This window comes from Anticarsia gemmatalis, chromosome 15 (assembly GCF_050436995.1).
Source record: "Anticarsia gemmatalis isolate Benzon Research Colony breed Stoneville strain chromosome 15, ilAntGemm2 primary, whole genome shotgun sequence".
In the NCBI taxonomy this organism is placed as follows: domain Eukaryota; kingdom Metazoa; phylum Arthropoda; class Insecta; order Lepidoptera; family Erebidae; genus Anticarsia; species Anticarsia gemmatalis.
The window spans coordinates 8,753,595-8,776,285 of record NC_134759.1 but is presented as its reverse complement, the minus strand read 5'-3'; the positions used below and the strand labels follow the sequence as shown (position 1 = coordinate 8,776,285).

The window sequence follows — 22,691 nt, the reverse complement described above, 5'->3', positions numbered from 1 at the left end:
TACACTAAAATACGTATAAGTAAACAAAATTGATGAAATAAAAATAACTTTCAAACAGACTGACAGACATGCTGTCACATAGACGTCAACTGCCAAGTCTATCTGACATTGTGTCTATGCCTTTTGTCAGCGATACGGCCTTATTGTAGACGAAAACATGAATGGAATTTCTAATTTCAAGATAGTTTCATTCAGTTTAGAGGCATACGAGTACGTTTAAGAAATTAAAATAGTTAAAAATTAACATAAATAAATATTTAGAAAGAAAATTTTCAGAGATATGGTAATAATATTAGTTTTCTTCAAATAATCATTCAGACAGAATTAACCTATATAGAAATCTGTACATGACATACAGACATAAAACAACAACCATATACACTTAACTTTATTACAAGAAAATGTGTATACAAGTGGCTAAATCCAACTTGTGCTTTTCATATCTTTTTATATAATTATATTGTATATGAATACACAATTCAGTACCTCGATTCTGTACAACTATCGAGTACCGACAACCGGCTAGCTATCAAAATTTTGACATTTAGAATGTACTGCCAAAATATTTCCTACTACACCCGTCAGAGGCGCTGATCAGATTTTCATACCAAATTTCTCGATGACAGGTCGGTTGTCGGTAGTCGATAGTAGTAGAGAATAGAGGAACTGTACATAAAACCTGTAGCTTGAAATGTTTACTTCGTAAACTAAAAAAATATGCTCAATTTAACGTAAAATATCATAAAATAAGTCAAAGTTATACTCACGAGCAATAGTTCTAACAGTAGAAACATAAGTAGATACAAGAATGACTAGCGGCAATATAAACATAAACACCAGTGAGAGCGTGGTGTAGGCTTGTTCCTGCCATCGTTCTGTGTAGAACCCGTGTGTCACGCACTGATGGAACTCTTCGATGAAGGGACCTTGAGCCACTCGGAACACGACGGCCTGCAACAAACAAAAAATGAATATGGATGGGTTTGCAACTGACAGCTGCTTCACGGAATACCGGTTACCTGCGTTCCAGGGAATGTGTTCGTTTTTCTAGAATATTAAAACATTACGGTTTTTCATAACTTTTAGGTACGGTTAGCGTTGAAGATACGAGTATATTGGTATATGCAGTGTCACATTTTTAAAAGTCAAAACAAAATATCATTGAGAATAGTAAAATTGCTGCCGTAATAATACATATATACACGTATATTTAACGATTGACATAAAAATCCTATTTAGTTTTTGAAAAAAAAGTTACACATTTTAAAAGAAAATCTTATAAGAACTAAATATTTTTAAGCTTCTAATGCTAGCATAATCAGATTATTCCCAATATTCACTAGTGCTTAACTTGTTACTAGACCTTCATAAATTCAGCATTTTATTGAGTAAGATGGTTATCAACCATCCATTGGGCATAAATATCATACGAAATTTAGACTTCATCCCCAAGAGATTTTCTAGATTTAGGCTTTGAGATTCCAATCATAAAGTTATGTAAACCTTTGAGACCTCATCTATATAAGTAGTCGAAGATCTCAAGGTTTTGAATCGGATAGCTCATAAGAGTTTAAGAAATATACGTGTTATGTAAAATTATGACCGAATATTCTTTTTATTCAGAATGATAAGATAAACCAGCATTATAAAATCTAGTATAGTGTTACGGACTGTTTTAAAGTAGTAACCATTCAAAAGTAAAAATGTTTATTAAAGAACCCAAACCTTGTAGTACGTTTAGTAGTTTGTATCAAACTTCAGGACTTGTATCCATATTTTTATACCATTCACTGTAGTTAATGCATTTATAATTTAATGCAACTCGATATTTTTTTTTAATCTTTAGAAATGAGAACCTAAAGCTTTCTGTCATTTTACAATTATTATAATGGTTTAATCGCTAAAATCATTGAACTCTAATGCACAAGTTCGATTTGCACTCAAACGAACTTTACTTCTCCTTTAAAAAGTCGAAGACTAAGAAACTTTATTATTGAATATTGAACGGCATTCCACCCTATACTTTTAAATTCATTTTGATCTTCAAAAGTCGGATCGTGTTAAAAGCAAAAAGAACTCCGTTCGCATCAATGGGAAATACTTTAGGAAGACGGAATACTTTGCGTCGGTAAAAAAACAAATATTGTCTCCGTCCCACGGATTAACATTCCCGGAATTTGTGCTTTCAAAGGGAGATTCGCTACTTTCCATGTTTCGTTAATTTGCATTGTCAAGACAAAGTTCTTTCAGATTTATGACAAAGTATGCCACGTTTTTAGGGAAATTCCGATGCACAGATGATTTATTGTTTAATACATATTTCTGGCATTCAAAGATTTATGTATGTAGGGATCACAGTAAGTAGCAATCTTTGGTGCATTCCCATGGAGACAATATTGAGATTGGAGTGATTGGGGCACAGCTGTTTGTGTATACAAAACAGTCATCCATACTAATATTATAAATGCGAAAGTAACTGTCTGTCTGTTACTCAATCACGCCTAAATTACTGAACCAATTTGCATGAAATTTGGTATGGAGTTATTTTGATACCCGAGAATAGACATAGGCTACTTTTTACTCCCGAAAAATGACGCAGTCGCGGGTAAAAGCTAGTATTTGATAAGGTAAGAAAAAAATATTCATTCATTATATAAATCGTAATATGAACACTGTCAAAAATATTTTTAACTTGAACAGAATACTCAAACATTTTCTTCATAAAAATGTCAGCCAGCTGTGTAACGCGTAAAATAAGAACACATTTGAATAAACTTTAAACATTCTTAGCTTTTTTTTCCTTATTTAAAACTGACACAGAATAAAACGTACCGTCTAAACAAAAATAGTATGCGTATTTGTAAAGCTATTTCATTCTGATTTAAAATGTTTTGGAGCATCTCGTCGGCGAATTTAATTTCCGATTAAGAATTGAATTTTCATGTCGATGCACGATTATAATATGGTTGAATTGAAAACCATCTCAAATCGATTTCCAAATATAATAAATAGAACTATTCATACGAACTATATATAATAGCCTTTGGTCTACTTTACCCACTTGCTGCTGGACCACAATTATTTTTTTTGAATTTTATATTACTTAGTTAACAAGACCCAAATATAAAACTTCTATATTTTATCATAAAAAAAAAAATTACGTTTTGAAGGAAATGCTAACATTGTACGAATAAGGTGGTTCATCAAAACATATTTGAGTAAACGCAAACAAGATTAATACATTTGTGTACCGAAGAAACCGCGGCCGGAAACTAGTGGTACATTAAAGCTTACTGAAGTCTAAAATTGCAAACAAACACCATAAACGATACACATTTAGAGAAACGTGCGTAGTACGTGGTTTCAGATTACCAACTGTGATTCCATAAAATATACAAGTACAGATAGATGGATTTGATTTAGGCGTACCCTCACGCGCACAGACACACTCTTGCAATGAGGTTTGTGTCTTTACTACAACGATTTTAAATTAAAAAAATATGATAATTCAAATTTGTATAAATGGTAGGACAAAATTTTTGGCTATCAACGAAAGGCCTTTGATGATAATATATCATTTTTATACAGTTAATTGTTTCTCACGATGCATATTCGCGGCGGTCGCATTATTAGTCTGTTAATATAGGCAATCTCGACTAGATTTATACGCATTCCTTCTGTGTACTCGTTATTTATAGGTAATACGAAACACCAATTATTACCACATCGTCACTCACTTACGTAGGCCAATTTTGTTTTACGACTGCTTGCTATTTAATATTTACGACCAAGGGCTTTTTTATCTTGAATGAATTTCCAATTTAATCAGACATCTTAGGTTTATTTTTTCATGTATCAACATTGAAATTGACTTATTACATAATTAATTGCAGATGTTTTTGTCCTAACCACACCGAGGCTTTGGTCATTTCATCCCACTTAAAACTTATCCCGCGGGATAAGTTGTCCACATTAATATTTTTATTATTTTTCTTTAGTCAACTCATCCCGCTTTAAAGAAAAGGTAAAAATGTACTGTATTATTTGAAATATTTGTACATTCGTGAACAAAAGTGTTGCTATAAATGTGGTCTTAAGTTTATTACAGTAGGAGATGAGGTTAAATAATTTTTTTTTTGTGTTATAAGCTGTATATATTCAAAAATGTCTGATGTATATTATTACTCACTTATTTATCGATATATTTTATTTCCTTTCTTTTTAAATAAATAAATATAATTGGACTCACACACGGTCATTTGATTCCAAACTAAGCAGAGCTTGTACTATGGTAACCAAATGAATGATAAACATACTTATATACTTCTAAATACATACTTAAATAGATAAATTGACATCCAGGCTCAGAACAAATACTCGTGCTCATCACACAAAGATTTGTCCCGGGTGGGATTCGAAAGGACAACTCCCGCTCTAAGAATTGCTCTTGTGTTGCGGGGACTATTATATATTTTGGGACGCTTATTAAGAAATAAAACGTCTTTTTTTTAAAACTTGTTGACTAGACATAGTAGTAGTACTTACTTCCGTAATCAATCCCGAATTTTAAGAAGTAGCTCTATTCAGAAGTAGCCAAAAGGGACAGTGGTCATAATGAGGAATAGTCCATTAGCGAGTCGGTTGCCACACTGAGAATTAGCCCTAATGCGCGTGAACCACTTTTTTTCAAGTCTGTACAAATCGTTAAATATATCAGCGGGATGAGTTGTCCGATTCAAAAATTGTACTAGGACAACTCATCCCGCGGGATGAGATCAAGCGGGATGAGTTGACCAAAGCCTCACCACACCACGCATAAATTAGAAAAGAGATTTGATTTAGGCTTGTTACAATATGTTCTAGAAACTGTTATTAGCACACATTTTTATCTTTATCGTGGAACAAACAACATCCAATTAAGTGAAAAGCAAATTACCCATAATCTAACGACAATGTTCCCGGCCTAGCGTCCCGTGAGAATTTATGACACTACAATCCCATAGCCGTAGAGGCACATTAATTAGAAAGCACTCGGGTGTCATGGTGCGCCGCTCATTAAATATGAATTAAGGGATCATTTTCGATCATAGTTGGTTGAATTTGGAGATCAAATTCAACGTGATTGAAGACCCAATAGGGAAATATCTCACCTATATAATATGGACTAGTGTTTAATAATGCAACGTTTGGTGTTAGATAAAGGAAAAGGATTACTGCGTGTCTACTAGACTCTCTACTGTCTACCCAGTTCGAATTTAGCTTAAATAATACTTTGAGTGACGCAAAAATTTAAGTTGCAGTTGATTTATGTCTTTAATAATAATAATTTGTGTTATTTATACCCTTAAAAACTGTTAAGACATAAATTATAGCGATTCAGCCGCGTGTAATATTTTAAAATTGTTCTTGTCCTTAACACGACAATAATTAACTACTTTATTTAAAACTATTTATGGTTGAAAGTTCCATGAGTTGCATCACACGTCTGTAGTTTGAAAACATAAAAATGTTTCTATAAAGTGATCTCTTTAAATAAATATATTACTTTGTTAAATATTGCCGCGTCAGTTCCACCACTAGGCTGGAGAATACTCATCAATATGCATGTCACGTATTGTGCATGAGGATATTTTTATTTTTATGAGTCAAAAGTTTAAAAACACTATTATTATTTATACGAAAATATATTATAACAAAACGAAGAAGAGAGAAAAAGACTATTCTTTTGTCTTTTAAATGGAGTCGTTTTTCAAAATGTTGTCAATGAGCTCCATTGAAGTATTCAATTCATGAACGTAATAGTTTTCGTGCTAGAAATATCGCAGTACCAAAAAGACAGTGCCTAAGATTTATGGTTGTGATCTTTAAAAAGGGCAAACAGCTAAACTTATAAATACTGAAAGTTAAAGGTGAAAAACTTGGATGTTTTGTTTAAAAGTAATAAATCCTGTTCAGAATTTTACCGACATTTTTTAGACTACACTTTATTCTTTTGATAGATATTAGGTGGTATCATGATATAAATTTTGACCAAAAAATTAAAAAAAAAACATGTATTTCTCGTGTAAGTAGGATCAGATATCGAAAAATACCCCTGAAATATTGAGCAATATTTTAGGTATTCAGCATGCTAAAAAACAGAAAGAATTTGTGATTAAAGTAGGTGATCAGATAATCGACAACAAGAAAAAAACGCCTTTTTTTGTGATTTTCGTTCAGGCTTATGAATATTTCCAAGTACTAACTACATTTCTGTACGTTATAGTTGAATGACGTCAACCCATCATCTTAGGAGACTTACAATTGTCATTAATTATGCAGATATAATAATCCAATCTCCGCATGATGTGACAGCTATGAGACTGGACCTAGCACTAAGTGCCCAATTAACTGTAATGGAGCACTTAAGATATTGTTTGTAAGCCAGAGAGGCGATTCCCTAATACTATGATACTGATGACTGGGAAGTTATCGACATTTCTTTCCGCGTGATTATGTATCATTATTTTGATCTGTAGGAACAATTTTTTTCAAGTAATTTTATGCGTTCACTGTCGTCCACCAGACTGACTACTCGATTGCAGAAATATAGAAAAACGCGCTCTAATGAAAGTGACATCGCTTACTTCGCTTAGTTACTATACATAATGAAATTGATATTAATTCTTAGTATTCTGACCTTCATCATTTCTAAACAATCGCTTTTGTTTGAAACCATCCTAGAACTTTTTTATGAGATACTAAAGCGATATAAAACTGAAAAGTGTATATTCATTTAAATAACCACAGCAAGGATCCTTTAAGCTGTTTTCCTAACAACAAGCATATTCCTCGATTGTTATAAACAAACATAGTTCAATAACAATCACGAAGTACACCCAAACATGAAACAATTGTGTAAATCACATAGTAACAGTTCCAAACAGAATAAAACCACTAAAACCACGATACCTGTTGTAAAGAGGACGTGCGTACTAGCTGCGGTTGAGGTAGGGTAACTATGGTTTAATTATTAACTTCTGGGAAGTACTCTGCCCCGTTTCTGAATTTACTAGAGCGTAACAGCCGTTAGTTGTCGTGAACGCCAAATATCAGTAAATTTCGAATCGTTATCGATACGAAATCCAATAGGTACAGTGATCGGAGAATTTTTTTTATTCCAAAAGTACAAGGTTATTTAAGAGAAAGAAGATTTAGGAGACTATCTGTATACACAATGTATACGTACAAAAAACAATTTCAAAGTAAAAATATACCTGAAAATCTCATCGCACGGAATTTGTTCTAGATGGGAATGTAACTCGAGCATCCATGCACGTACCTGGCAATAGCGTAGTGGAATTCTAGTCTTTGTTCACAGGTTACGTTTATAGTCCAATCACTGCACAATATCAAACCGAATAATTTTTTAATTGAATGTTTTGTGATACACAGTAAACTAGTAATTCTAATGCACAAGTTGTAGGCTTAACAACTGTTGCGGTATCATAATTATAAACAACCAGGATCGACTTTAAGCGTTGTCCGAAACTTGAGAGTGCTCAGCACAAATACCACGAATCGGTCCCCGCATCTATCAAACGTCCGCACCAAAGATTGATTGATTCACCGAACGGTGACAGTAACTTAGTACAAACAAATAAAAAATATACTAAGGTAACTATTTAAGAATGCACATAATGTAAAAAGAAACGATAAATACGTGCCAAGGCTATACGTTTTCATTCATAAGAGCCGTGTTAAATTTGTCATTGACGTCTAGTGTCGACGCAGAATATTTAAAATCCGTGGAAAATCGTCCAAGTCCTTTTAACATTCGACAAGAATAGTATAATTGTTCGAACATTCCACTGTTCGCAATAAATCTGTTTATTACAATTTAATATTGTCTTGTGTCAATATTATGGAGTGTTTTGGAACATCGAAATTTGTTCTCGACGTCTTTGTAGATCCAGGTGTTTAACACTTAAAGGAAATCTGGTATAAAGCGAAATAAAACTATGTATTTGTGTAACCCACTAATGACGATTGGTAACTAGTTGTTTTCATGCCTTTTTCGGAGGAATACAAAAAATACTTAAAACAAAAAGTTGTTTTAAAATAGACTGCAGGCATCGATATATTTATATCATATTTCATGTGGTACATTTATTTGATCAATATTTACTTGATAGCTGATTCGAAAGCGGTAGGTCTCTTCAGTATGCATGACGACAAGGCATGTTCGTTACAAACTTGATTGTATTGCCACCGTTGTTGGGTTTTTGAGTTCAACATGGGTTAAATAATATAACTGAACATCGAAATACAAGTTGCTGCAATAGATAACTTGCTAGATGTCTTTCGTCTAGATGAAGCTAAATTTAAAATGCGTAAACATCCTATCGGTAGATAGGTTTCAAGAATGCTGTAGTACGATTTTCGATAGTCGGAACCAGCAAGCGTTTAAAAACTAAAATGATATGAAGAAAATAGTTCCGCTAAAACGCTAGGGACGCTGCCGCGCTGATCATTTTTCATGGAAAAATTATAGTAGGAGTAAATCGCCTCTCTGTTGCCATGGCAATGCTTATTTCTCACGCACAGTCCCTGTGCGAATAAGCTGCAGAAAAGAAGCAAGAAAATCATTTGCATAATTCTTTATGTGGAAGTAATCAACAGTATAAGTTTCTCAGTGCACGAAACTTTATAAGAACGCATGGTAATAAATCTGATGCAATGGTCCACGAAGACTAGTTTCAGACAAAGTCGTCCTGGAAAAGAAAGACTTCATTCGCTTGTGCCAAATATCTAGTTTTATCTGAGCACTTGGGAGCAAACTTATCTTGAAACGCATTCTTTAAAATGCAGTTCGGAAAGTGTAGTTTAAAAAACTGTAACTTGCGGTATCTGTCTTAGCGAGCGCGAGTAGCGAGTTGGTCAACAATCCTTCCAAGTTTAAATTGCATTGTGTACATCTCAAGCACTTAGAATTGACTAGATACATGAGAGAAATGCTTTTTTATCGGATTTATCTCGGATCGGATTTTACAATCTCTTGGTATAAGTAAGCAATAAAAATTTAGACTACAGACTCCTCTGAAAGGTTGTTCTGTAGTTTTACGGGACAAGATATTTTGCTAAGGCAAATTTTTATTTTCTTATTTGTCGTTTTAGGGTCGTGGACGGGATTCTTTCTAAAACTTGTTTACGTTGGCAAAATTACCCTAAAACTAGTAATTATTTCAAGGAATCCTCAAAAAGGATTCCTTAGTAAAACTGAGTGTTGAACAAAGTACAACAACTAGAAACAAATAGTACTGAGAATTTCTTCAGACTAAGACTTCTTCGTACATCAATAATGATTTGAAGTCGTAAAGAGAAATGTTTGAAACAGATGATCCAACATTCTTGTATCTTATTCAAATCGAGACGTGACTTTGACGCGTCTTAACGTATCATTAATAACTGAGTATTCGCCCGAAAGGATCCTAGCAATCTTCATTAGCATAGAATGTTTAAATTACTAAAGTCACCGTCTACAGAAAATGTGACGTATTCATGATTCGTTGAGAAATAGTTTTCACATGTCCCTACATTGTCTGAGTATTTTAGACTTATTTTCAGTACAACGTTCAAGAAAGGACATCAGGCCTTCACTGAGTAGTAAATGAACTTAAGCTATGAATAGAAGGTCAATGACTTCACCAAATGCGTCATTCAGACACGGGTAAGAGTACAAGAAGGACTGAGTTAAGTGACATAAATGGAAGGACGTAAATACTCTGCTGTAGGCGGGATTCCCAAATTGATTAATATCTACTTTAATCTTTGAGCCATATTACATCTTGACGATTATTTATCTCGTATAAAAATGATAACTTCCACAATCCTCTTATCTTTTTGCTCTATGCGTGAGCCAACTTTTAATTGCCGGGATGTCAAACCGCGAAAAGTGCCCACTTACATATTACACTCAACGAACTAACTTAACGACTTCATAGAGAAAGTATTAATTGCTATGAAAAAGTTTCGACGCTACTTGGAAAAGTTATTAATGGTTACTGACCTGTGGTACGCTTAGTACGAGGCTGAGCACCCACGCGATAATTACGAGTCTTCCGCTCCGCGTGGCTGTTGCCATACTTCGCATAGGGTACTTCACGGCGAGCCATCTATCCACTCCAATCAGCACGAGAACAAACGTACTCAAATATAGAGCGAACATTTGCAGGAACTTAAACAATTTGCAGGCTATGTTCCCCGCGTACCACTGCACTGTGAACGACCACGCTGCCTCCCCAGCTATGCAGAACACTGTCACAAGTAAATCTGCTATGCTCAGTTGAAATATCAGACTGTATATCGCCGTCCACGACGGTCTTGCTCGCCCACGACCTCTTTTACCTCTCTGTATGCTAATAATCGTCGCCAAATTACCGAAGAATGATAACACAGCCATTGCTGACAACACACTTGCCCTAATTAACGTGCTTTTAGTCAACACCGGGGCGTGTTCCAGACACATGATTTGAGTGCCATTGTAAATGAAAACGTTCTTCGTGACGTCATCGTTCTGTGTGCTGTTCAGGACAAATGTTTCCATACATTTGTCAATCGGCCAGATTATGTAGCTGTTCAAAATAGACTCTGCCGGGCTGAATTCCTTGTGAAGAGTGAGCTCGCTTGGGAATAAGCCGTCGTCTTCATATAATGTGGTATTGTTGCCTGCGCTGTCCATGTTTCGTCATGCGTATTCAACTGGTAATTTAGTATTCTGTAACAAAGAAAATTGACTATTAATATTTGTACAAAGTAATATACTTTTACGAGATTTTGTTGCTGGGTACATATTTTAAACGATTGACTAATATTACAACTTAGTTCTCCAAAAATTATCATTGTTGCTATAAACTGGTAATGCTGTTTACCTAGAAAAAAAAAACAATAAAGGAAAACAATTCTTACTATGTCACATCGTACAGTCAAAGACATATTCATAAAAAATAATTTCAAATTAATAGGAAAACACTAATCAAATCAATTTCATTTACAATTTATTGGAATTTAAAGTCCTTAACTTTATCAGAATCATGAACAAAAGGGAACCAAGATAAAATCAATTACGTGAGAGAAACACGTATATCAATTCAAAGCAACACATCTAAGGACATTCATACATCACATTAAGACATTTACACACCAAAACTCAACCCTTTACGAAGTAGTTGAGAAGTTCAACTACCGTCCCCTTTTGTACGGCCTAATGCGTAAATTGTCTCAAACATGGCTCACTATAATTGGATACAAGCGTCTTGTTATTACATATTCATGAGTATGTTCTAACTTCATATACTCAGTGAACTTATATTCGAAAGTTCAACATTGCCTATTGAGGTAGCACAAAATGTGGGTAGTCGGAAATCTCTGTACTGTTTTCTTAGTAATACTTGGCAGGCGCGCTTCTAGGAAACGATTTGTTCAGGACCTCTTTCGACATTCAATAGAAGGTTTGGGAATGAATGTAATAACAAATCAATAGATGAAAGTTTGTGAATAGTTCGGGATGTTTTAATTTCGTCATTGTCGGCTTTTGAAAGTAAGGATTACTGACATAGGCTATTTGATTTAATAAAAAAAAAATCATTGAAGTAAGAGACCAATAATTATGAATTCTTTAAAAATTTCGTTCTGCTTAATTAATTACCATATCAATTACTGTTAATCAGCTACCAAATTTGATTCAGGATATTAATTTCTAATCAAACATCGGGCCAATCTGAGTATAATTTGATTAGATATGATTAATTTCAATAGCTAAAACAGATGGACTGACCTCATTTAGTTCAACAAGCAGCCGCAACCCTATTAATTGAAGATCAGGGAGGACGATAGCCAATCACGAATAACTTTCGAATCTGTCATCGAGTAGCTATCGTCAATAATCGATTGTGATTATGATTACGAATTTTCCTCTCCAAATTGAATAGTTAGAAGCTTGATGATATTGTATTCTCACTAGGGCCTTCATAGCTTCGTAGTGTCGGATATTCAATGCGACTGACAGAGGGGCAGTCAATGTTTGAAAACACCTACCAATATTCCTGATATATGTATGTATTACCTGTTACCTATGAAGAAGTGGTAAACATTTCCAGTAATCTTTGATTCTATTGACATGTTTTGGACACTTGTCTGGACAGTTGCTGTGAGACAGACAATAATAGAAGTCAGTGGAAGCTTTTGGGGCAGATCTGGGGATCAACAATAGGACAGTTAAAAAAAAGTAAGTATTATTACTAAGTAATGGCAGCCTAATGTTTTATTCCTACCGTCAGCAAAAGAGAGCCCCGTGTATATTTAGAAAATGGCCTTAAATCATAACAAGAACCTTTACTAATATCTAAGTTCGAAAGTAGGTGATAGTTTGAACTAGTTTACACTAGATTGAGTTTATAATTTGGAGTTAAATAAACTCTTCGAAGTACTTTATAAAAGGTTGATGCAAAGAGTAATTTTAGTTACATCTCTAAAGCTATTAGCAGAAGACACAATGCTATTTTAAATAAAGTTAGCACAATGTCTTCCTGTTGTTTCAAAAGTAATATCTGACTTTGTATTGTGTTCGTCGTTTTATAGACTATTACTATCCACGCAGTCGTTATAGGAGCTTTGAATCGAAATCCTTTGAATTTCTTTGATGTTTTCGCTTTGTAGAAAACTCTGTATTAACCTTGAGTTTCATCTTCAATTAGCTTCTATATTTACTCTTGATATGTTTTCTTGCAAGCAATTGAGCGTTTAGTCCTATCTAAAAAAAGTGTTACATTTTTAGAAAAAGGATTACCAAGACAAGTCGTCTTTCATTTAATAGTTTATGCCAAACTTAAATTCAAAGTCATACCGACACTATTCTCTATTAGGTATTTCATATCAACTGACAAATTGAAAATGAAATTACAAACAAATCGATTTTTTATTTAGCTGTTAGTGATTTCAGAAAATCAATTTATTTTTTATTTTTTTTGAATATTTAAAATGTACAGAAATTTATTAGAATAAAACTTAACTTTAAATAACTTTTAACAACTAAACTAAACTAGAAATAATTTAAAAAAACAAAATATTTACAATTATACAATATATTTACAATATAAAATATGGATACAAAAGGAGTGCGTCACGCGTCACAATTTTTTGTCCCATGAAAAGATTTCCACGACGTTAAAGATTAATAAACTAAAACTACAGTTTACCTTATACGTTGCTTCTATGCAATTTTAAACAATATTATCACGAAGCCGCGAGCAAAAAATATAATAAGAATGCTTCAATTATAATGATGAAGACTTTATATTGTTGCTTCTTTAAAGTCTTAGTCTGAAGCTAGTTCATTCATCTCTATTGTCATAGCTCTAATGAACTTCAGTACATACACTTCGTGTAAAAAAAAGAACAAAACACCCCTCACAATTTTCTTGAGACGTAGTTTTTATAAAAATATTTTTTTTACGGTGTAAACGTATATACTCCTAAAAAATATTATAATGCAACGGGTCTTAAACGCGATTGATAATTAAAGGTTAGGATACCCCTTTATGTTTATAGCCAGCAATCAGCGTTTTGGTAACCTATGTATCTTAGCATTAACAATCTTTGACGCGAGCACTTCATAGATTAATATCAACAGAAAGGATGTGAGTCGTTTGCCGTCAATTAAAATAGTAGTCTTTATGCCATACCATTACAATATGAAGATCTCGAAGCAACTTTGCCAAAATCATATACAAAAAGTTTAAACATTATCATGCATTTATTACTTGTAATATTGTTTTATAAGTAATTGTCCTCCCAAAAAGTCATGAAGTTCGAAAGTCTAATTGATAATCTTCGCTTTTCTAAATAATATCGTAAGTATTGGAAAAATTTATTGTTATTTCAGTTTTTAACTTTTTGAATTAGCGCCTTCTGTTTTATTGTAGAAATAAAAGTCATTAATTTTTATTATAAGTTTCAGTTACGATTAATAAAGTCTAGTTAAAAGGCAACTAAACTACGGTATAACGAACATTAAATTCTACATAAAATAAATTCTAAAATATACATTTTCTAAACTACCAACTCTTGTCATCTATTCATATTAGTAAGTTTCTCAAGTCATTCAAATTTTACTATACTAATGACTTCCAACTTTAAATGAAGGTTTTAAAATTGTGAGTAATAAGTTTTAATTTGACAATTTATTCATTAATCGTATGGTTAGTTGAGACCAATGTCAAAGTGGCTCTTAGCTCGCCCGAAAACCTTTGACGTGGCTAAGCTATTACTGATTACAATAAAGATCGTTTTTTGATAAATAAATATGACGATTTCTTAACAAATTCATTAAAGAAGTTTATGAAGAGAAGAAGAATTGGACGGGAATTCTTGATAAAGAAAAATCGCATGAGATTTTTCCAAATAAAACTATTTTTAAACAATTTAAATAAAAACGTTAGTTATAGCACAGACCGCTTCTGAATTTTTCTGACTAATTTACGTAAAAACATGATTCATCTTAATCATAAAATTAAAAAAAATAAATGAGTCATAAAACACAGTATTCATCAGAAAATATACTTAAAACTTTTTTGACAACATTGATTCTTATTTCTATACTGAAATGGAATGACGGGTGGATTTTATAATTTAACTCCTATTTCCAACTTGACCTTGTGGTTACAGCAAAATAATGGAGAACAAACGGGAGATGAATCAGGAAATCAAATTGAACTCAATTTTCGTGGCCTCAATTGCACAAAAGATATTGAGACCCCTGCTATAAGGAAGTCACCTTTATGGTGAAAAAAAAACTGATTCACTTACGGTTTTGTCTTTGTTATATTTTATTATATTACCTTTTTATATTGCAATTTGTTATTTTTGTTTCGTTTTTACTAGTCCGTTTTTGTTTTCAGTTGCATGATTTTCAAGAATATTCAAACCTGCAATTTATGTTTATAATTTGTTAAATAAGTCTTTATTTACAGAATAAGTAAGCTAAACAATTATTTGTCATCAAATTTGAATATGTTTCTATTCTTAACATCTGTTTCAGGTCCATGAAAGTGATAAAATGTTGAAGTAAAGGAAAAAAAAGAACTCCAACTCAGCATTTTATTGTTGAAGTAGGTAACGATATAAAATTACTGAGAACAGAACTAATGGTATTTACGATTAATTACATGATGAAATTATTTAGGAATTTAATAAGAGTACCTAAACAATGGCTTAGCAGTTAGCCCGTTTTTACCAGCTATTTCTTTACCAAAACAAGGACTCTTAACAAAAAAGGATAAGCCCGGGCAACAACAACGCTACCCATTAGCTCAGGCCCTTTAAAAATGTTTGGCTATAAATATACCTTTAAGGATACCCTAATAAGTAAAGTATGTAGACACTTTCTTAAAAGAAATCCAAAAAACAAAGTCATAGGAACAAATTAGGACGAAATTAGCCACTTAGTTATTTAATATGATCTAGAATAACATATAATAATACGAAACTAAACTAATTATATAATATGACACATGTGTAACGAAATTTTCTGCATTCGGGGTAACCGAAACATTTTCAGATATTCTAAATCTAAAATAACTGAATCAAAATTTGTCCACCTGAATTGGCTACGGCAATTATCTTTTCTTATAACTGGCTTAATAGCAGAAACTAATCTTTCATTTCAAAGATTGTTTAACACTCTTCAAAAATAAAATTGTCGAGAAACCTTGAACTCGTTTTCACAATAACATGACTTCAATTCAAAAAGGTTCTAAAGAAATAAATACAAGGCATAGTTAACGAGATATGAAAGGATGCGGACGTATTCATGTAGAGATGAACACGTGTATTTGCTTATTTGTTTTTTCGCTTCAATCGTTCAGTGAGCTCAAAGATGAATGTCGCAGATAACTTGTTGCCAGTGCCCGCATGTTTTGGGAAAAATGCGAGATAATAAACAATTGGCACTGAATGATAGGTCGATTGTTATATTATGTTGATCGTTATTTTATTTATGACAATGAAAATCTTTTTATGTCCTTTAACCATCACGGTCGGCTATACTCGACATATATTATCAGAAAGTGGTTAAAAAGATATACTTACAAGGAATTTCAATTTTTTTTATTATTGTAATACAGATTGTATAATAAAGTTGCACATGTGAAACATATCAAAACTTTAAATATTTTGAAACAAACGCTCGCTGTACAGATTTGTATGTAACGAGAAACCGGCTTCGCATTTCTTTTTCAGCTCATTATTTTGTGACATAATAATACATTTTCTTTTCCTCAATGCATAAGCTCCAAAATCCAAAAGGCAGCAGCTTGAAGATTAATTTAACCTCCATTTACGTAACGCATTTTCAGATCGTAAGTATGTAGCATAAGCGCCCATTTTCCTTTTAACTTTAGAGAAAGGTTTTGGTAGATTTTCCGGCTCAGTAAATATGGAATGGAGGTGGGAATTAAATCCTTTGGCTCCCCATTCTACAAGAAAGGCCTTAACGCCATTGTTTATCTATTGATTCTGAAGCGATCTGTGAACGCATTTCCTTCAAAGCTTACTCGAGCAAAATATGACTTGTGCCGCAAAACGTCCCTTCCGTATTAGTTCTCCGTACTTGAGATTTTGATGGATGAAGGTTTCTGTGGTTCCAAATAGTAAGAACTGCTACAAAGGAAACATTTTCCAAATGATGGGAGTGTTTGTAATCCCATCTATCCTAATCTTTTTTGTATTAGTTCCCCTTCTTTCGGAAAGATTTTTTATCCATTGAATGTTACTCAGTCAATGTTTGGTGACAAGCATGATTTATTGGTTATTTTATTAAATTATCACACAAATCTATTAAAGTAAATATTCGACGTACATTGAAGATTAATCAGCTGCGGTACAAAACATAAATCACTTCGCTTACATTGCTGGTTTATTTAGGTTTATCGTATCTAGAATTATCCATTAATCACGTTATTAATAACGCTTTTTGATGCGATGCCGTGATCGTCAGTTTCACAAATTGAATATAAGGGAACTAAGATAATGTGGGTAAAATTCGTAGGATTTCTTAAAAAATAAAGTCTGAATAGTTGAATGGTAATTTATAAACTAGTCGAGCCTAGAAAGTATTCAGTAAATTAATTTCTTTAATACAGTACTTTGATGAAATTATGTCAAAATTTATTGATGATAGTTAAATTTATACAAAAGATAAACCTAAAACGTTTGCAAAACTTCACACACTTTTAGTTAATCTTTTATCTGTACTTACTTCTACGGTTCTTCTTATACCATTATATCATCTTGAAAATACTTAAGTGTTGATATAGGTAATATACCGGAGATCAAACAGTTACACGGTCAGATAAGCCTTCTATCAAATTCAGATTTTTATAAATCTAGCTCCACATTGGGTAGCCCTAAACGTAAGTCATATTCGGTTTACAATTCAGCTAGTGGTCATCAATTTTGTTCCGACGTACGTAATCACCGACCCGTAGGTAGCGGTGTGCCTGTCGGGATATTTCAGCGATTCCATGCCAAGGCTGCTCGTCAATCAGTTTTAAATTTTATACTTTTCAACACAAAAAATGTTGTTAAATAACTGGGGCTTTTTGTTATTGCTGTACACTGTTAAACAAGAGAGATTACAAATCATTTGCAACTCTGACATCGAAACGGTTGAGTCCATTTTATAAAAAATAATAAATAATATATGGCTATGTCAGTAGATGTAGTTCTACTGACATAGCCATATATTTATTATTTTTTTATGAACTTATTCAGAAATTGCGCTACCGACTCTTTGACATTGGTCGAGACGCGTTCTATGAAGGTAAAAGCCATAACCGTACTATTTTAGTGTTTTTTGCATCTTAAGAGAGTATTTTTTCTGAAATTACTCGTGCGTCAATATTTGCAAATATAGTGCTTTATATGATATCGTGATGAGTCGGTAGTCTTCAACAAACTACTTAATAATCACGTGTACACAACAAACCAACCAAAATTATGTTGAACGCAATTCGCCAAGGACAAGATAACAATTGTATTTGTTATAGCAAATTTGTATTTACTCCGATTGAGTACAAAAGCCCCTGTTACATCATTATTTGCATAAATGTTGAACAATTCGAATGTCTGAAAAACAACATTTTACATTAATACCCTGAACTCGGCGCTGTTTATTTTTTTCTTGTACTTTTGGTAGATTTCTGATCGCTCATCTGTCAATTTCTTTCGCAGAAATCTAGGCTGGTATTCGACAGTCAATTGGTCTGCAAATACCATTCGTCATGAAATCTTTTTAGGTGTATTGGATTTCGTAAAAGCATTTTGATTATTGGATGACTACGATAAATATCATGAAACTTCGAAAACATAAATACGTAAGAGAAATGTTTTGTATTGCATTACAAATTTATTTTATTATCTAAAATAGTGGAGAATATATGAATAATGTCCGTGTTATTTCCACCTCTTAAATGTCGACATAATGAGCGGATTCAAGTCAATCGTACAACTGAGCTTAATTAATTAAACAAGGACGGCCATTTAATGAGTTCATTAGCGATTAAACGATTATTTTTATTATTTTTATCGCGCTATACGTTTTTCACTAAATCGGATAAACAAGAGGAAAATTAGAGGGTAATTGATTTTTTTGATAACTACTAAATACGAAAGCTAAGTAGTATGACTTTCAGTGAAAACCCAACACTTAAATGTTACTTAAATAAAAAGATTATTAAGCCACTTGGAAACATAAAATTCCGTAATTTTTTGTTCCTGTTCTCGAATGCAGTCTACATTCGTATCTTAAGCTGCCACTCGTCTCGGCAATTGCACTTTAATAAGCCTTTGTTACGAAGCACAAAACATCTCGAAATATGAATGAAATACTTTTCTGCCTAGTCCCTCGGGAAATAAATACTTTATGTTTTCTTTGCCCACCTCAAATAGGACCTACTTATTTAGAAAAGACTACAACCAACAAATGGGTAACACGTGGAACGAAAATTTGTCACAAAAGGTACTGAACGTGGACACTTTAATACGAGTATCGATGTCCCCTAAATAGGTTCCATTTTTCTTTTCTATGTGTGTTTAGTGGTCAATTTTACGTCACACTTCGTTATAGCAAAATACAATTTGACCTTTTTTGTTTTGCGAATCATCACTTACCCCACTGTTGATATTAATCTATATGACACAAGTTACTTTGATTACATATTGCTTGTATGAACTTTATTCTTGTATTTTTATGATACTTACTTAGTTGATATTTTTACTTGTGAAAATTTTAGGTAATAACTACGGAATTAATTTACCAACCAAAGGAATTTATAGCTTTTTGATAATTAACTAAATTAAAATCCCATTATCATATTTCAATGTCGTTTGTTTTATTGTAAACATTTATCTTCAGTTCAAAAGGAAATTTCATCTTAATTACATTTCCTTGCGGAACGGAGTAAGTTGCGATCTGTTCGTATCTTTTGTGGTTGGTTGTGAATTTTCAAGCGAAGTTTTGACTTTTAGTTTAAGTAAGGAGAGTTTGTGTATTAAGCTGAACACGGACGCGGCATTGCTTGAGAGCGTAACTCGATCGAAAAAACTATTTAAGTTAAGCTCATTCATTGAGTGAATCTGTTTGTATGAGAATTGACGTTGCTTTGTACTTCTGGCAATGGTATTTTGTGTGGAATTTTTATTCGTAATCTAAACTCCACGACGTTATTAACTTTTAATGTCACTTGCAGTATTATAACTGAATCAAACTAATATCACTTCGTGAACAGTTTTGCAAACTCATATTATTTAAAATGATGTTCTTACAAAGTGTAGGTCTATGAAATGTTTACTTTACTTAAAATAGCTGAAAATATTTGTAATCAGAAACCAACATTTATATTTAACCCGTTCAGAATTCTGTGAAATCTGAGCAACAACAAATTTAAGTTTACGTGAAATTAATCAAACGCAGTGTTGATGTATAATAATTCCATCAATTCAGTTTCATCTTATTATTACAGTTCAAAATATTTCATTTGGTTTCATCAATCATCAATGTGTGAAATTATTTATTGATTACTGAAACCTTAATTTAAATTGTAGCTGTATTATTTGTCATAATACACGGGTTTGAAGTGAATCAAAATTATTTTGCGTATTCTGAAGTTTACAATATCTTTTTAAAATAGATGAAATTGCTTAGTCCCAAATTTTTTGTAAAGGCATTGGCGATCACAGATTACTCTCTGAATCATTTATTTTTCTTCGATCTAGGTCGCTGAAAAGTGGAAGACCCTCGCTAAGGACATTTTAGCGAATGGTAAATAATGGCTTTAGTCTGAATGCCTACTGAAAATTGTGAAATCTAGTATTGCAAATTGACCTTGGTTGAAGGACTGAAAGCTACTTTTTACCGTAAGATAGTACTTTTATTTTGCCCTGCGACGAGGCCGTAGACAAGTGTCTAGTAATAATATTGCTCTATCAGCATTGAAATACATTCGAATGTCAGTCACTACGTTAGTAAATCATAATATTAATATCAACTGATACTCAGTTGTAGTCTGCGGGCTGATAAAACTTGTTAATGTCGGATAGAATGCATGTGGGTGCATAGATACAGCGCTTTGTTTTAATAATCTACAGTTTTTGTATGCAACAATGTTGTGAAGGCATTTCGAATGAAGTGTACGTAATATGCAATACGATGCTTTTACGGCTATTAATAACCGGGTTTTCGCTCGCCTTTTATTAAAATTGTTTGTTCGGTGTAGCGGGTTTAAACGTGCTTTGGCAACTAATTGGATTATGATTAAAGTATGTTTAGGTGAGGAGTTCTGATTTAAATCGTGAACGAAAGTAATAGATATTACTTTTAAGAAAAAGATGACACATTTTTGCCGTAGAAAGATGTTACTTCTCTTAATCTATTTTTTGCATTGTTTTAATGATAAAATATGAACGATACTATTCGACGCGTATATCGGGCTAAAAAAACTCTTGTCCAAAAGGCTTGCACGAGCATAAATACATCTATCGAACTTACCAAGAAACAAATTACGGCCAGCCCACGCTTTTGCTTCGTGAAGGGAGCAGGAGGCGTTAAAAGTTTGTGTTAATGAATGAAATTAAAACAATCAATAATAACATTCTTCATCAAACTTGGGCAGTTGCTTTACATCAGTATTCCCACGCAAGAAAATTTGTGGCGAAATCCTGGATTCAAAAGATGCTATTTAAAAAATGTTAGCTTAAGTAATGTCAGGTTTTTAAGCATTTCAAAATTTACTTGTTAACATAGTTGCAAAGTCTTTAAAATATAGGTACTTAAACTCTACAATTCAATCGCCTATCTTTAAGAGAATAAAAGAAAAATCGCAAAGATTCATTGGGATAATTCCCCTCGCTTCCGAGAGACGCTAAGCTACATCAGTGTGCCCGCAACTGAAGCCGGCACGATTAAGTGGAAACGTTGGAAAATAACGGTACTTACTTCAATGTACTAATGCGAGAAATATGTCTTATAATTGAAATGAGAGTGGTTGAAACTGTTATTAATAAAGGTTTAGGTTCGAATTAAAAAAATCCTTTATTTTATAAATTTCGTATAAAACATTTCAAATATTAGTTAATTACATATCTTTCTACTGTTTCGGCAAATCTAGTTTAATACATAAGCGCTGTTATTATTCTGTCATATGCTATCGTAAAACTGTGAAACTATCTGTATACTTTTAAGATTATAATCTGTGGTTCAATTGTAAGCAATTATATGTTATAATAGTCTACAGAGAATACAGGTTAAAAAGACAAAAAAACATCTGAATTAAAACTTTACTCTAATCCGACTCTTGTCGACTGTAACAGCACTCTACATGTATACTCTTAGTTTACGTTACTTAATGTGCACTTAAGCTAATAATAGTTATTTTTTACTACCCGCAAAAGACTTTTAGTACTGAGTGGTGTTTAAACAAACATTTCGTATACAGGTCACGCAACGCGTTTGCTTTGTGCTTAATAGTGTTCGCTATGAATGGACAAAAAATAAAGGTAGTATAGAAGTAGTTCTGCAGTTGCCTACCTACTGAGAAAATAGATTCTTGGTACGCTACTATCATAAAATTTTAGCAGGATTCTATACAGTCGGGAACATCGAGGCACGAAAGTTTGACTTTTAAAATGTGCTTCAAAAATTGTTCCCATGGCACCCGGTAGAGCTGATCAGATTTTCATCTATACTAATATTATAAAGCTGAAGAGTTTGTTTGTTTGTTTGTTGGTTTGTTTGTTTGAACGCGCTTATCTCAGAATCCGATTTGAAAAATTCTTTCAGTGTTAGATAGCCTATTTATTGAGGAAAGCTATAGGCTATATAACATCACGCTACAACCAATAGGAGCGGAGTAGCAATGAGAAATGTTACAAAAACGGGGAAAATTATGACGCATTCTCTCTTATGTGACGTAAGCGAAGTTGCGCGGGTCAGCTAGTACAAAATTATTCCATAGCTAGCTGGTTCTCGGTAGTGGTAAAAAATCGCGATACTGATACTGAAACTCTTTAGTGGTTAAAAAGTCATCTCTTTTGCATTAAATTTCAATTAGTTTTGAATCTGATAGCTTTCGGATCAGTTGCAAATGAGAGTTTAATTA

At 32.9% G+C, this 22,691-nt stretch overlaps 1 protein-coding gene across 1 annotated transcript in view; it reads right to left on the bottom strand.

The window, feature by feature from the left end:
• LOC142978963 (gonadotropin-releasing hormone receptor-like) overlaps positions 1-22,691 on the bottom strand; it is a 120,474-nt gene that overhangs the window by 16,426 nt on the left and 81,357 nt on the right. The window contains exons 3-4 of the mRNA XM_076123621.1: positions 10,049-10,756; positions 768-951 (exon numbers count right to left, since the gene is read on the bottom strand). Coding sequence (XP_075979736.1) covers positions 768-951; positions 10,049-10,720 — 856 coding nt within the window. The 5' untranslated portion in view covers positions 10,721-10,756. The remainder of the gene's footprint in view (positions 1-767; positions 952-10,048; positions 10,757-22,691) is intronic.